Source organism: Polyergus mexicanus, unplaced genomic scaffold (genome assembly GCF_030449975.1).
Source record: "Polyergus mexicanus isolate NDT 795.1 unplaced genomic scaffold, iyPolMexi1.0 SCAF_18, whole genome shotgun sequence".
Lineage (NCBI taxonomy): Eukaryota > Metazoa > Arthropoda > Insecta > Hymenoptera > Formicidae > Polyergus > Polyergus mexicanus.
The window spans coordinates 3,487,525-3,505,006 of NW_027223338.1; the positions used below are offsets into that span (position 1 = coordinate 3,487,525).

General features: G+C 35.2%; 1 protein-coding gene and 1 pseudogene across 5 annotated transcripts in view; one reads left to right on the forward strand and one right to left on the reverse strand.

The window, feature by feature from the left end:
• Window positions 1–945: 945 nt before the first annotated feature.
• On the reverse strand, window positions 946–2,032 carry LOC138941335 (putative nuclease HARBI1; annotated as a pseudogene).
• Window positions 2,033–6,094: 4,062 nt separating this feature from the next.
• LOC138941177 (uncharacterized) overlaps window positions 6,095–17,482 on the forward strand; it is a 40,982-nt gene continuing 29,594 nt past the window's right edge. Inside the window, exons 1-6 of one of the 5 annotated variants that reach the window (XM_070310592.1) lie at window positions 6,095–6,343; window positions 8,960–9,155; window positions 9,686–9,784; window positions 9,872–10,089; window positions 10,273–10,435; window positions 10,518–10,706. In XM_070310592.1, the coding sequence (XP_070166693.1) occupies window positions 6,119–6,343; window positions 8,960–9,155; window positions 9,686–9,784; window positions 9,872–10,089; window positions 10,273–10,435; window positions 10,518–10,681 (1,065 nt within the window). In that variant the 5' untranslated portion in view covers window positions 6,095–6,118 and the 3' untranslated portion in view covers window positions 10,682–10,706. Of the gene's footprint in view, window positions 6,344–6,759; window positions 8,881–8,959; window positions 9,156–9,685; window positions 9,785–9,871; window positions 10,090–10,272; window positions 10,436–10,517; window positions 10,707–17,482 lie in introns of those variants that run through there. The other 4 variants (XM_070310594.1, XM_070310590.1, XM_070310593.1 and 1 more) reach the window with 4 other exon arrangements.

Genomic DNA, 17,482 nt, shown 5'->3' on the forward strand with positions numbered 1-17,482 from the left:
TTTTAAGGGAATTGTTTAGCAAGAAAGAAAATGATAAGTATGTAAAATAACATTTAGAAGTTAAAAGCTTCTGTGGTTTTTTTATTTACTTTTCCAGGTTTCCGGGTTATTACCGTGCATAGAGTTGCTTAATCGTCGACGTTTCGCAAACATTGTAGTTTGCTTAATCAGGGCAGGCTCTCTGATATTGATATAAAACTATATAGTTTTTCAGCATTACAGAACCAGCCCTGATAAAGCAAACTACAATATTGGCGAAACGTCGGCAATTAAGCAACTGCACACGTGAAAAACTCGGAAACCTGAAAAAGTATTTAGTATAGTAGTCGGCTTTAAACAAATTTCTTTCATTCTTCAGTTATTATTTTATAACACAAAACGTTACATTATAGAAAAAATTGTCAATTTTCAGATTTTTAGATTTCATTATTAATAGCCGTATTAAGGCACATTTCCTTTCGAAATATTCCTTTCGATTATTTTTAAAATATTTGTATTAAATAAAAACAAAGTGAGAACGCAATCCGAACCAACAGACAATATTTTTTAAACGAATATTCAAATAAATATTCATTCGAAAAACGTTTAAAAAATGTTCAAAAACCATTACAAAACATTGTCTGCTGATTTGGATAAGAAAGTTGCGAAGGATTGTTGCAATTTAGTCTGCGCAGCTAGATACTTAGTTTTATACTTTACCTACATTTGTAAGAAGTTCTGGTCAGTTTTTTTCAATCGTAATGCAGTACTGTAAGAAATGTGTTCTTTAGTTTTTATAATTTTTATTATTAATGCAGTACTGCAAGAAATGTGTTCTTTAAGTTTTATAATGTAATAAAAAGAATCTGATTTGTTAAGATAGTGAAAACGTGAAGCGTTAATGAAAATATATTGTGTTTAAATATATTTTATTATAAAATACAACCATACATATATTTATTCATTTCAAGGAAATAATCTCTCCAAGAGTTCGTTTCTTTTGATTTCTCCCAATCTACGTAGAAGAGCTTCCTGCTCCCCTCTGCCTTCGTTATAAGGCTCATTCACATTATGTTCTGCTTCGATTGGAAAATTAAAATTGTCGTTGTTGTCAATACATAAATTATGCAATACGCAGCAAGAAATGATAAATTTCGAAATTTTATCGACATTATGCATATCTACTTCAATTAACTGTCGAAAACGGGCTTTCAACAACCCGAATGCATTTTCAATTAATACCCGTGTAGCACAACATTTTTTGTTGAACTTCTTCTGCCTTTCGGAAAGATTTCCATAATCTTTATATAGAACGATTAGCCATTCTCGTATAGGATAGGCTCCATCTCCTAGTATATGATATTTATTGCCTTCGCATTGTCCTGGCAACGCCTCATGCACATCTGATAATTTCAGAACACGTGCGTCATGAATTTTTGACGGAATTCATCGACAAATCTCTTACGGGCATCGCATATACCACCCTGTAACGTGATTGAAGGGATGTCATGCCTGTTCACGTACGTTGATTTAATTTTGTGTGCTGGTGTTCGCACTTTAACAAATGTGCCATCGATGCAGCCAAGCACTTTAGGAAAACCTGCAATCTTAGATGTTATACATACAATAATAACTCACTATATAAATTTTCTTACATAAACTCTTGTATAAACTTCTCTTGTATAAACAATAATATATATTAAGCGCAATAATCAGATGTACATACTTGAAAGAATTCGTTTGCAGTATTTTCTTTGTCCGAAAATTTAATTATGTTCCCAGCTATATCGCATAAGAAATTCATGACTCTGTCATTTTGTCGGTAAGTTGTAGTAGGACATACTCCAAATCTCTGTGCGACGTCTCTCAGGCACACTTTATTTCCAGCAAACCTATACATATTTTCAAATTGTTTTTAACATTTGTTATGAGTGGCAGTTAATAACAACCGTAACTTGAATAACAATTGTATATTCAAAACTATATATATATAAAACTTACCACAAAAATGACAAAATATGTACTTCAACGGACGTAGATTCAATTCCTCCATGACTTCGCTCACTAGGATAGTATGCCAAATTTTCAAACATATCTATAATTCTGTACGCTGTTCTTCGACAAACTCGAAAATTGCATTTAAACTGGAACACCAATATAAACATTTGCTTCTAGTTACCTATTTACAAGCAATGTATAAAAAAACTTACCTCGTTCTCAGAAAAGTTATGTACTATCCCTAAAAAGTTTTGTATTTTTGGGATAATACGTCTTTCATTTGAAAATAAATAGTCGTCATCATCACTACTAGATGATGACAAGACGAAATCGAGTACTATTTGCATACTTTGCTCGTTCAAATCACTTACACCAATTCGCGCCGCTCTATTTCGTACGTAACCGACACCGTCTCTTGGAGCTCGTGCCAGATTTCTGCATAAAAGTGCGAAAATTTGGCACTAGATTTACCATTGAAACTGCGCGCACGATCTTCGTGCGCACTGGAATCCCCAATGAAACACATAGGCCGCGGTGAGTGCGCACTTAGTGCGCACCAGTTCTACCAATGAAGTGTTATGAGTATTGTTACGACCTGATGCAAGAGGCCGATAAGAAAACTGCAATTATTTAACTTTTTGGGGTTTCTTACATTAAATTATAGCACCCGCACATCGTTATTATAAGTACTTATAATTCTAGAAAAGGATTTTTCATTCTATATAGCCAACAAAAAGATTAGTACTTGAATTTATACTTCGCGTTTTTATCGGTAAAACAGATCTTTGTGGATCCCCTTAATTTGTTAATTTTCGATAAAAAATGCAATAAATCATGAAAATAATGATGGAGCAATATGGAGCAATTAAGAAGCAATCGTTTCATGCTGGATATAGTTGCAGAAAACTATTGGAAATATGTTTTTTAATGAAAATGATAAATTTTACGTTTTTTATAAATATTTCAAAAACTATTAATTTTAAAAGGGGAGCAATTGTGGATTCTGACGGAGCAATTAAGAAGCAATCGTTTGAGCTGATAATTATTTAAAAATATGAACTTCCAGCGCCAACTTATTTCCGGTCATTGGACGTCCATACAACCACCATAATTCCATAGGACATCTATCTCTACAATAGATATTGTATAGATTTCTAATAAAAATCCATATTATCTCCATAGTAGATATCGTATATAAATCCATCATGGATGTCCATTAGCATCTGTTATGAATGTATGATAGATTTATACAAGTATGTTTCTAATAAAACAAAATTTAATTTTTATTTAAGTATTATTTAAAATTCTGAGCTAATGTTTTGAGAGTATATTTAAAAATGTGTAATATTATATATTCTATTTTTAATTTATATACAATTAAAATTTTTATTAAAATTTTTACTAAACTCTAAAATATAATTAACAAAATTTTAATGCAAAATAAAAAATCTTTTTTCATACCAAATTTTTTAAACAGTCCATAATATATAATATCATCAATTTACTATTAAACAAAGAAAATTCTTAATTTCTCACTCGGCATGTAATATTTCTGATACATTGCTGCAATATTCCATTTGAAATACTATATCTTTCAACAATATTACAGAATTACGACCGTTTCTGCAACATTTCTGCAATGTTTCAATGTCCACAATCATTTCAAATGCAACCGTACTAAAAGATTTCAGCAATATTTCGGTAATATTACTGAAATATTTCTGAAACATATCCTAAGTAGCAAACTGATGTCATAATGTCGGTAAATTTTGGTCACAAAATGACCATTTAGACATTTTAACCCAGACAGCACATAAAACTAAAAGATATAACGAGAATATATCTTTTTGAAGTTATCTTTTCGACAAAGCAAAAAGATGTCTTACAGACATCTTTTCGTTTTACCTAGAAGGATAACATAAAAAAGATGACGAAAAGATACCTTTTTTATGTTGTCTTTTTCGGCAAGATGAAAAGATATCTATAAGATACCTTTCGATCTTGTTGAACAAGACAACAAAAATGATATCGTTTCGTAACCTTTTTTATGCTATTGTTACGTCCAGACTCGAGGAAGGATGAGTCAGTGGAAGGGCGCAACCATTATCTTTATGATCCCGAAGTTAAACGTCTCGAAGCGTTAGAATCGGGTCGAACGAACTTGACAGTCCGAAAATCAGGTAAACGACCGTTAGGGTCGCTGTTACTCTGTTTTTCAGAAGTTCGCTCGGCGGTCCCTTTTTGGTAAAAGAATTTAATCTCTATTACGCGGGATGGGACCAGGTGCGATCTTTTGACTGGAGAATGAGAGGGGTTAATAAAGATTGGATTTAAATTAGAATATAAATTTATTCATAATAAATTAAACTACTTTGGTGTACATTATATCAAATGATGAAAACAATTAATTTTAATATGCGCATGGGTGTGTGTGTGTGGTGTGTGTTTGGTTGTTCGCGGTTCTTACAATCGTACGGAGGACATCAGTCAGAATAATGAGGCAAAATTCTATTATTAATATTGAATTTCTGACTGGTTATTACAAAATATCTGTTAGAAAAAGAAAATAAAATAATTTGTGTGTGTGTGAGTGTCAGTAGGAATATTAGGAGGTTGGTTTCGTTATTCTAAGATTGGTATGAGGATTCGTCATCGAGATCTGGGAGTTCATGGCAGAACTCTTCCAGTGCTCTCTTGAATTCGTCGGATTCAGAAGGGAAAGAAAGGAGAGGGAGTGGAGATTGATAGCAGGATTCGTCCTCTAGATTAGGGAGTTCGTTGCAGAAATCCTGCACTGCCTTTTCGAACTCGTCTAATTCCGAAGGAGGAGAAGGAGGGGGTGAATTTTCAAGGATGATCGTTGACAACGAGGAGAACGATCGGGGGGAAAGCGGCAGTTCAGGAGAAGATGGTTCCGAAAGATATATTGGGGAGTAACTTGGGGGGAAGTCAATGACTGTTTCTGTGTGTGTGGTGATTGTGTAATTGCTACTACTACTGTTGGTTAACGTTGACTTAAAATTTATGGAAGTTCGCGTCTTCTGACTCGCGGAACGGACCTTTGCGGTAGCGGGTCGGAATTTGTAAATATTTCCTGATCTGGTTCTCACTATGGAACCGATGATAACGTTATTTATTGCGGAAATAAAAATATAATTAAACGAATTATAGAAACCTACTTTCTTTGCTGACCCTTAATTGGTTGAATAAGTTGACAAACTTGTCGTCCTTCGCTGACGTGTAATGCTGTGCGGGTGCCTGGTTGTCCTGGAGACGACGCCCAGATGAGGACACTGCTGTTGAACTAGTCACTCTTTGAGTTTTTTTTCTCTTAATGCGCGCACACGAGACTAATTGCCCGGCACTGAATCTATGAATCTCTAAATCTATGAATACTGAATCTATGAATGCTATATCTATGGTTGCTCGAATCTATATATGCTCGAATCTATCGGTACTTGAATAATCGGTACTTGAATAATCGATACTTGAATAATAATGCCCAGTCTTACGAGTTCTTTCTTTTATATAACCCTTTTTCGAGGGCGTCTTCTAATTTTAAGAATGGGATCTTTCAAAACTTTAACAGTAGTGTATCTAGACCGGTTCTAAGCCATGGTCCTCTGAGGGGGGGGTGAGGGGTGAGGGGAAACCGGCGCGGGGGTATGACGTCACGGGGGGATGACGTCACGCGGGGGGAGGGGGATGACGTCACGGGGGGATGACGTCACGCGGGGGAGGGGTATAACCCGAGCAGCACATATTGGTTGACCAACGGTTGGCTTTTAATCGGAAGCATCGGCAGTTGGGAAAACAATGTTGGACCGACATTGTTAAAATGCTACAATCCGATGAATCAGTTAGACAGCTTTTTTTTTATTTATTTGATGCGAATGAAAAGGCATTGTTGTGTTTCTTTGTAAATTTTAACTGTTTTAAAATCTGTCTGCAGTATTTTTAACTATTTTAGTATACATTATTAATCGATTGACGACGCAATACCAACCGTTTGTTGAATGACGTTTAGCCGACGTTAGACCAACCGTTTGTTGAATGACGTTTAGCCGACGTTAGACCAACCAGCCAATAATTTTTCTCAAGGATGATATATATATGCATATTTAAGAAATTTCTTTGATACATGAGTGGCGCTGAGCGCACACAGACATGGCTCCTCTTTGCATGCATATCCCTTCATCTTTGTTTTGACGGGGCCGCGTACCGCGTACATCGCAACCGCCATTCGGATCGTTTTATGGGTGCTTGTGTTAGTGCGTGGTATTGCATTTCAAACAATTTAGACGAGGATGGACGTTTAATAATTAAAATAAGAAAAAGAAGAATTGTGCTCTTGTTTGGATTACAAGTGAGTAACATTTTTATTTGTTTGTATAAAGATATTTATGGTATTTACTGACAGTTAACAACGGAAAGTAATTCTTAACCTAAAATAATCGTGTTTGCTTGGCAGAAAATTATATTAGGAAGTTAAACTTAGCATCAAAAATATAGTCAGTATAAAATCATTCAATAATTTCGTCGACTTTTCTGAAATACTTGAAGTACTTAATTATTAGTAAAAAATTATTAATAATTATAAATAATTATTAATAATTTTTTATTATAGTATTTCTATATTCTTCTAATCTTTTCTTTGGCAATTTCTAATAGATGTGTCATTGTTATAGTTATTATTATCCTATATGTATTATCATCTGAATATGATGCATATTCATAATTAATATCACGTAATTTCTAATTGATTATCTATTTTTATTGTAGAACTAAAAATGGCACACAGAGCCCGGAAGTATAGAGAAATTAAGAAAAGGGTCAAAGTCCATATGAAAGAATTTTTAAAGGAAGATAGCGAGGGAGTAAAAATTGCAATGGAATCATACTTAAAAGATGTCACTTATCAAAGAAATAACACAAACGATTTCTATCAATTGATTGATAATAATAATGAAAATATAGATAGTAATAATTATCATTTATATGAAAATTGTGTGAATGATTTAAAAAGTGATTCTGATGATACTAATGATTATTGTGAAAATCTTAATAGTAATTTCGATAATGAGTCTGCATCATTTTCAAATGACAATATGTCACAGAGTAATAGTGATACATCTATAAAAAGTGAAATACAAAAATGGTGCATCAAAGAAAATATTAAGCATTCATCGATAAACAAGTTATTAAAAATTCTGAAAGTACACACAAATATTGAAAATCTTCCCAGAGATGCACGTACCCTATTAAAAACAAGTAGGACAACACTTGTAAGAAAGTTAGGCAGTAGTGGTGATTTGCATTATATCGGTATCATTCCCAATTTACAAATGAAGCATAAATATTATGGCGACACTATTCAATTGACTTTTAATGTTGATGGAATACCTATATATAAAAGTTCCTCGAAGCAATTTTGGCCAATACTTTGCTATGTTATTGATAAACAATATCAGTATGAGCCATTTTTAGTTTCTTTGTTTCTTGGTGAAAGTAAGCCAGAACCAATTACTGATTATTTTGAAGACTTCGTACCAGAACTCAAAAAATTATGTGAAAATGGATTTTTCCATGACAGAAGTCAAATGGAATTTAAAGTTGTAATCAGAGCTTTTATCTGTGACACTCCAGCACGTTGTATGATCAAATGTTGCAAGTTATTTAATGCATATTCAGGTTGTGACCGATGTGAACAAGAAGGTGTATATATAAATCATAGAATGACATTTCCATTACAAAATGCACCATTACGTACTGATGAAAGTTTTGCTTCAATGTCAGATCCAGATCATCATAAGTCAATATCTCCTCTGTCAGAATTAAATATTGGGTTAGTTTCCCAAATTCCTTTGGATTACATGCATTTGGTTAATCTTGGATGCATGCGTAAGCTTCTAATTATGTTATTAAAAGGAGATCTACGTGTTAGATTATCAACTAATTCTATTCACTGCATCTCCAATGAATTAATTGCTCAGAGAATGCATTTCCCAATTGAGTTTCAAAGGAAACCACGTAGCTTAAAGGAAATTGCATATTGGAAAGCATCAGAATTTCGGCAATTTCTTTTGTATTCTGGAATAGTTGTTTTAAATAACAATGTTCCTTTCGCAATTTATAAACATTTTTTGTTACTACATGTAGCTTCCACTATCTTATGTAGTACGAGTTTAATTGTACATTATCTTAATTTTGCTTCCGATTTGTTGAGATCCTTTGTTAATCACTGGTCCAAATTATATGGTGCTGACACAGTTGTTTATAATGTTCATTGTTTAACACATTTAACAGCTGATGCAAAGAAATATGGCATTCTTGACTCATTTAGTGCTTTCCCTTTTGAGTCCTTTCTTTTTCAGTTAAAAAGACTTTTGAGAACTTCTAATCAACCATTACAGCAAATAGTGAAAAGGCTGTCAGAGAGCTCACATGTATTAGTTGCAGAAAACAAAAAACTATTACATGATTACACAAAAGATAAAAAAATTCGCTATCATGTTGTATTAAATTCAAGGCATTCAGATGGACCTCTGACTGATTTTCCTTGTCATGTACAACAATTCAGGAAGGTGAAAAGCACTGCCTTCACTTTATCAACGTTTTCCGGGAATAACTGTGTCAGCATGAAAGACAATAACATTGTAGTAATTTACAATTTTGTCGAATTGAATAAGGATATATATATTATTGGATTAAAATATTTGCAAATAGAAGATATGTACAGTTATCCGTGTTCTTCATCACTTTTGAAAATATTTAAAGTTTCATCGCTATCCAAACAATATGAAGTTTGGAATATCAGCTCTGTTTTCTGTAAAAATGTTCTTTTGAAACAGTCTCTTTTCTCGATATGTCTTCCTCTTCTGCATACACCGTAAAAAAAGAAAGGTATAAGATTATATCTTTCTTGTTATAATATCTACAATTATATAATATTTTAATATTTATGTTTTCTTTTTATTTATAGATAAAAATGTTTTCTGTAGTGGATTTTCCTGACGAAGAAAGTTGTGAAGTGATACCAACTTCCTGGTTAACTGATGGAAATCATAAAACATTCTATCCTCAATATAAAGGAACTCGATTTTGGAAGGCAGTTACAACTTTCGAAACACCAAAATCATGTTGGAAAACACATTCATGTCGAGTTTTGTATCAAACAGGTTAATGTTTTTTTAAAATAGATTTTTAATAATAACTGTTAACATATTTTCAAAATTTAAATTTGACTTTTATTTTATTATCTCTTTTCTCACGGGAATTGAAAGCTCAGTTTGATATGAAACTAATTAGTATAATTTATAGATCTCTTAACAAAAGCTAAATCAAAAAGAGATGGATATCAGTATTTAGATACTGATGAAATTCAAACAGGCACGGAGGTAATCGAAAACAAAATAAATAAAAGAAAACGCTTTCCAAATCAGCGTTATGCATCAAAATCTGCATCTGAAATATCATCTGATGAAGCATCTTTATCCAGTGAAAATGATGATAAGATAGATAGAAATCGAAATTTTATTTCAAAGAACAAGTTTCAATGTCGAAAAAAAAGCAAACCTTTACCTGAACCAGTACCTATTAAATTACCGACTAGTAATGATAATATCCAAAGTAAATTACATAACACAAATGTTTTTATGTTTTTAGTAAATTATAGAATTTTTTGATAACCTCTGACTTATGTTTATAGATATCGATAAAGAAATGAGTTCGCATTCTTCTGTATTTAAGACAGCGGCAAGAGTAGCAACAACGTCAGAACCGCGAGCAAATACAAGTTTATCTGAAGGTAAAATAAGCTTTTACTATTGTTCAGGAGAAAATCAATACTTACTATTACAAACATTAAAATGCTAATAATCAAACATGCTTTCAGGTCAAATCACAAAATTTGTTATTACATTTGAAGATATTAAGTATGACATAGGTAGCATAAAAAAAGACATCAAATGTATAAAAAACAAACTGTTCAGTGACAACGTTACAGAAGAAAAGTTACCTGAGGAAACAGAGACTCTTATACCTGCCTTATCACTGAGAAATCTTTCAACTTTCAATGAACTTCTGAAACAAAAATCTGTCTTTGCACTTTATGTAAGCATCAATTATATATGTTGATTTATGTTGTTCTTTCTTAAAATTGTAAAACCTTTATGTTTTGTTTTTCTAAAGTGTTTGCATTTCGTTATAAGAAAAACGAAAACTTTTCCGTTATTCATGGCTATCTTCAAAGAAAATTAGCTAAAAAATTAAAGATGATTTTATTTTTGTTCTTAGGTAAATCATTTTCGCCGCCTTGGAGGAACTTCGCAAGCGGATCACACACGGAGAATTCTCAGAAGGATTGTTCATAATGAATTAGCACAAAAATTAAACTGGGCAGGAAGAGGAGCAAAAACAAGTCTTCAATCTTTTGATGCCGTATGCCAACTCATTCTTAGTAAGCCTACAATTACGATTCTTGAAAATAAATTGTGATGCAATTTTCATATTGTAAAATTGAGTTTTCTTATACTTTATAGGATCCGCAAGCACTAATCAAGAAACCTCTTATAAGATAACCGAAGAAACAATTAAATCTTGGTTACGTTATGCAATGGATCGAGATGGTGGTCGAAACAGGAGGAAGGAAACTATAAATAACAATCAGATTGATGAATCACAATCAGAAAATTACACGAGTTAAGAATTAAATTTTATTATGCTTTCTCTTTCCATGGAAAATTTTCAACTTTTTCATTTAATTTTAGATTTGCCATAAAGTAAATCATGGAAAATGATTGCTTTTTACAGATATTATATTACTTTATTTTAAATTACTTTATATTAAATTACTTTCAGGACATCAATATGATTTTTTACTTTGCTCTTGATAAAAATGATACATTTTGCTGCTATTATTATGTACAATATAGTACTTTACTTTGTGACATTATTATTTACTGTTAGGAATATTAATATTGCTAGTCAGTAATATATCAATTGCATTTATGTTTGATATAGTTAGTTTTTTTTTAAGATAATTTATAACTGTGCAATTATAAAAGTTCCTGCTAAACTTAGAAGTTAAATTGTTCATATATAACGTTTTATTTTGAAAAATAAAGACTGATCTTAACATATATATAAATAATATAATATAACAATATTTATAGTATAGTATAACAATATTTTATATAAATATAATAAACAATATTTTATACCAAATTATATTACAATAAAAATTATGTTATTTTGTTCAGATTTATTCTAAATTATGTATTGTTCAGTCTTAGAATTAAAACATTTAATTATAGAACTGTTTATTTTATTGCATATATTATATAATAAAGACAACCTCTATATCCGAATTTCAGACATGTCATAATTCTATTACAAAAATTGATTTATTTTGATTTGTTGCTTATGATCTTTCCATTATTGAGGTTTAATTAGTCGACAATTTCTAATCAATAAGTATACGATGTTTAACTAATATTATTTTCATTAACCATACATCACAAAAATAAAATGGACACCAATATATTTTTATTTATATCTGTTTATAATTGCATAATTATGTTAGTAATGGCATGTTATTTATATAATTCTTGGAATTCTTGTAATGAGTTAAAATCTATGTGATTTATATGGATGTAATTAACAGTTGTAGGTAAAAATTTATTGATATCCATTTTATTCTTGGGATCTGTGGTTTTTGAAATTAATATTAGCTAAAAATTATATATTTATTGCAATGCAGATAATGTTGGTCCATTATCATTTGAAATCGTTGGGCCAATATCTACAATTTAGACAGTCGACATATGCCCAATATTGGGTCAATGTTTTTGTCCGATCGGATCATTTTTCAATTGTTGGTATAATATTGGCTAAATGCAAAATCCAACATTTCACCAACCATTGGCCATCAGTAAACCAGCGTGACGCCGCCAACATTGGTCCATTGTTATTTCGGAACGTTGGGCCGATATAATAAACGTTGGGCAATCAACATAGATCCAATATAAGACCAATGTTTATGTGCTGCTCGGGAACGTTACGGGGATGGGAATGACGTCAGGGGGGGGGTATGATGTCATGGGGATGGGAATGAAGTCATGGGGGTGAGTATGACGTCACGGGGGTATGACATCACGGGGGTGGGAATGACGTCATAGGGGATGGGAATGACGTCACGCGGGGGTGACCGCGGCGGAACGGTAGGCGCGGGGTCCGCGGAGAGGGGGAGGGGACCGCGGCGGAACGGTAGGCGCGGGGTCCGCGGAGAGGGGAAGGGGGACCGCGGCGGAACGGTAGGCGCGGGGTCCGCGGAGAGGGGAAGGGGGACCGCGGCGGAACGGTAGGTGCGGGGGCCGCGGGGAAGAGGGAACGCGAAGGTACGATGCCGCGAGTAGGTGTGGCATTGGTGTTGGAAAAGGATGACGTTCGCGGGAGAAAGAAATAAAGAGAGATAGCGCGAGGCATGCATGTACCGATGAGATAGCGCGAGGCGGTGCGAGAGAGAGCATACGCAAGGCGGTGCGAGAGAGAGCATATGCGAGGCGGCGCGAGGCGATCACAGGCACGAGGGAGAAGGATAGCGTCCGCATTGGTGTTGGAAAAGGATGACGTTCGCGGGAGAAAGAGATAAAGAGAGATAGCGCGAGGCATGCATGTACCGATGAAATAGCGCGAGGCATGCATGTAGGAAAAGGAAAGAAGAAGGTGCAGAAATAATTGATACTTTAATTATAATAATAATAATAATAAGTTTATTTCATAATTGTGTGTATATTACAATGTGTGTGTGTGTGTGTGTGTGTGTGTTAAAATAAAAATAAAAATAAAAAAAATATATATATATAGGCGGCGCTCCTTCTGAAACAGAAAAATATTAAATATTAAAAATTAAATTTATATTAATATAATATTTTTTAAAATAGATACTTACATTATCCTCCTGGAGCCGCAAGCTCTTCCTCCCAATCCTCCTCCACCTCTTCCTCCAAATTTTCTTCCTCATCCGACACCTCTTCTTCCGGCTCCCAATTCTCCTCTTCTTCATACGGCTCCAAGCCGAAAAGAGGCCGTAAATAGAAAATGTCCTCATACTGCGTTGGGTGCACGCATGCACACTCGCGGGCTTCGCGAGTGTCATCCCACAAGCTTGCGTGCGCCCAACGCAAATTTCCTCTCATCCACCGCATGTATCGGCGATGGATGACATCAATTTGTACGAACTGAAAAATATTAATAATTAATACATATCACACATAATGTCGCACACACATGCCAAAACACTGAACACTACCAGATTAAGACAAAACATTTTTATTCGTCGTTTTAACTTAAATGTCACTCACTTCTGACTGTCAAACACTTTGTGACGAACATAACGGATAGACATTGTCTCAAACATTTTAGAGTAGGAGATGTATCACTTACGAAGAACGCTTACTCTCAGCTCTTGATAAGAAAACAAAAGTTAGCATGTTTTCACGAGCAAATATCTAAAGTCTTTTAAATATGAATAATATATTATAATATGTAAACCACTATCGAACGGCAATCGAACGGCTATGAACGGCTATCGAACAGCCATTGAACGGCTATCGAACGACCATTGAACGGCTTTTGAATGGCTTTGAACGACTATCGAACGATCATTAAACGGCTTTTGAACGGCTTTAAACGGCAATCGAACGGCAATTGAACGGCTAACGAACGACAATTAAACGACAAAACAATTATTTAAACACCATTCAAATATTTAAAGTCTATGTGCATGTACTGAAATGTAACATCCGTAGCCTGATAAGGTGGCTGACGCCGCTATCTAACGTCACGTACTGAAATTTAATACTTGCATACTGGGATAAGAAAGAGGAAAAGGGAAGAATAAAAGAGAATAAAATATATTTTAACAATAGTTTATTCTAAATAATGTTTGGGTGAATCTTTATGATGATTCGTCCATCAATTGAATATTTTAAATACATTTTGTAAAGCGCAATTTTTCAAATGTTTTTCACAGCGCATAGTATTAGTGACATCTAGCTTATTTAACAAAGTGATATCTTCATAGTCCGCATCCAAGGTTTCAATAATAACGTCGTTTCTCGCATCATCGTCAAGTATATCGACCAACCATTCTCGTTTTTCGCATCCTTTAACGTACACGATAGGAGATGCTCCATCTTCCTTTTCCGTCGCACCCATCACAGCTCTCGTAATCAAACGCCTAGCGAAGCTGTATGGAACGTTTCCATCCTCCCATTGAAGTCCATGGTGATGTCCGATTAGCCATGAAGCTTGACATCTCTTAGATTTTGTAAGCGCACGCCATGGTACGGGACTTGCAAAAAAGTAATGAGAGAGAACAGATCCATTTCTCAATATTGCTACTTCCTTCACGACAAAGTTTCTCCCGATAATGAATCCCTGCAGATCCACAAACGTTGGCGCGATCATGCTGATAATATTACCGTACGATTGCAAGAACGATGTACGACTGTTGCCAATCGTCAAAATCTCAATCTTTATATATTTTGACATTGGAGCGGATATTTGCTGATTTAGGTAATTTTACGAACTACGTTGGTCAATGGGCAATATTCGACAAAGCGATCGTGTAAGATGAGACAATAGGCGGTAGTATTTGTCGGTATATCCTCCTTGCACTCAAACTCTAATCTCACGTCCACGGTGGAATTTTTGACAGACTCGTTTTGTCGCGAGCAATCGATAACCGCGAGAGGACCGCAATGTAGAAATTTCGAAATGTTTAATAGCACATCATCATTATCACACCCGTAATAAGATTTGCGAAAACGAGAGTACATATCGAATAAGAGGGCGAATCTATTTTTATCGAAATCTAAATTCAAATCATCGTAGGGATAAAATTCTGAGTTTAGATAGAGTTTAACGTTGGTCAATTTGCAGTCGTCGAATGTAGTAATATCTTTTGACACAGCATTTTTTCTACCAGTCTGCAGCGCAAAGATCACGTATCGCGGCTTCTCCAGCTGAGAGGCGGCTTTCACGGTCCACGAATGCTTGGTCGTATTATGCAATAAAGGAAATTCGTATAGATCCCAAGAGCGAAAACTGATATTCAAGTATCACGCTTTCCAACGCGCGCAGCAAGGATAGTTTATTGACCTCGCTCAATATTACATGTGGCATACGCCATTGTATCTTGAATAATTCGATATCAGCTTCAGTCGAAGCATGTCCAAATATGCAATTGTTGTCGTTGCGCGAACGTATCAGAATTAATTCGTGACGAGCGTTGATCACAATTCGCTTATAATCTTCGCAAAAACCCAATAGTATATTTAGCGGCACGCAAAAATTGAAGTAAGATTCAACAGCATTATGTGACATATTCCACGCAGCATTCCCCAAGATTTTACCTTTCTCGGTTGTTAGAGAGATATAGTTTTTAATCGTGGAAGTTATTCCAACGTTTCTGTTGCGGTCAATCTCCACACCGTCGAGTTCATATCGAAGTTCATCAAACATAAACGCGACACAATTGTTTCCCAATACCACTCTTACCTCTTCAGCTACTTTACGCACCATCAACTTTCCTTCGACGTATAGAAAACTTTTACATGGTAACGTGTACAAATCTTGATGCTGTATCGGTATCCGTATCTCGTCGCTATATCCAAGCGTTGTGTTGGCGTATGGATTGTACGTATGAGTCTCAATCTTGATGATACGGTCGTCAAAGATCGGCTCATCTCCGATATTCAAGATGTCAATCATATTGTTATGTATTTCGTACGACGAATCCCAATGATTTTAAAAACTCGCGATTCAACGCGCTGAGCTTCTTTTTAGCGTAACCAGATATCTGATTATTGTCACCCGATATAGCAGTCACTCGCCTTCTCGCAAAAATATTGTCCCTCGCAGATATTGTCTCTCGCGTGCTCCGTGCTTTCGTTCAACACAAGCATTTCATTTGTCAAAGGCTTTATTTTTGCCGCCGCCGTATATGCAATCTTACGGTAATTTCCTCTCCTCGAAAATCGAGCAAATGTCCTTCTTGATCAACAATGCGTATCGTTAAATCAGTAATGCTCCGTGCGACGATCGGTAGATAAATGATCTGTGCTGGCGTTTCCGATATTTTATATCCTGGCGGCACGCTCGGTAAAAATTCATGTATCGTGTGTACGCGCTTGTCATTGCTGTACGCGCCAGTGGTTACGAGTGGCCTTCACTTGGACACAGTACAATTGGACACGGTGCAAATGGACACGTTACAAATGGACACGAGATTGTGCACACGGTTCAATTGGACACAGTGCATTTGGACACAGTAATTTTGGATACAGTAGCTTTTGGACACATAAGAAAATACGCATCGTTTATTTGGACACCGCTCAATTGGACACTGTTCATTTGGACACCGTTCGTTTGGACACAGAAAGATGCGCACCGTTCGTTTGGACACAGAAAGATGCGCACCGTTCATTTGGACACCGTTCGTTTGGACACCGTTATTTGCCCACCGTTCGTTTGGACACCGTTCATTTGCCCACCGTTCGTTTGGACACCGTTCATTTGCCCACTGTTCGTTTGGACACCGTTCATTTGCCCACCGTTCGTTCGGACACCGTTCATTTGCCCACCGTTCGTTTGGACACCGTTCATTTGTACACAGAAACATGCGCACTGTTTGTTTGAATATGTAACAGATGGAGAGAAATAAAAATCATTTTGGGAAAATATAATCAGTATTCTTATAACACTTTATACTGGTAAATCTATGTAAAATATGAAATCGTGAAAAGGAGATACATTTGAAGGTTATAATATCTGTCAAAATAAAATATATATATACTTATATATCTCTGATACTGATGTCATTAATTTTACATTGCTTTTAGCACTTTGTTTAGCCTTTCGCATATTTGGATGTCATGCATGGATACAGTGGGTTCCGCCCCCCCTGCGGGGGGGCTCCACTTCCGGAAGATATAACCTAACCCAAACCTATTTCTTATTTAAAACAAAAATTTGGTGTGGATTACGTCGTATAATTTAAATCAAATTTTGGTGTCTAAACGAACGGTGTCCAAACGAACGGTGGGCAAATGAATGGTGTCCAAACAAACGGTGGGCAAATGAACGGTGTCCAAACGAACAGTGGGCAAATGAACGGTGTCCAAACGAACGGTGGGCAAATGAACGGTGTCCAAACGAACGGTGGGCAAATAACGGTGTCCAAACGAACGGTGTCCAAATGAACGGTGCGCATCTTTCTGTGTCCAAACAAACGGTGTCCAAATGAACAGTGTCCAATTGAGCGGTGTCCAAGTAAACGATGCGTATTTTCTTATGTGTCCAAAAGCTACTGTATCCAAAATTACTGTGTCCAAATGCCCTGTGTCCAATTGAACCGTGTGCAAAATCTCGTGTCCATTTGTAACGTGTCCATTTGCACCGTGTCCAATTATACTGTGTCCAAGTGCACCACTCACAGTGG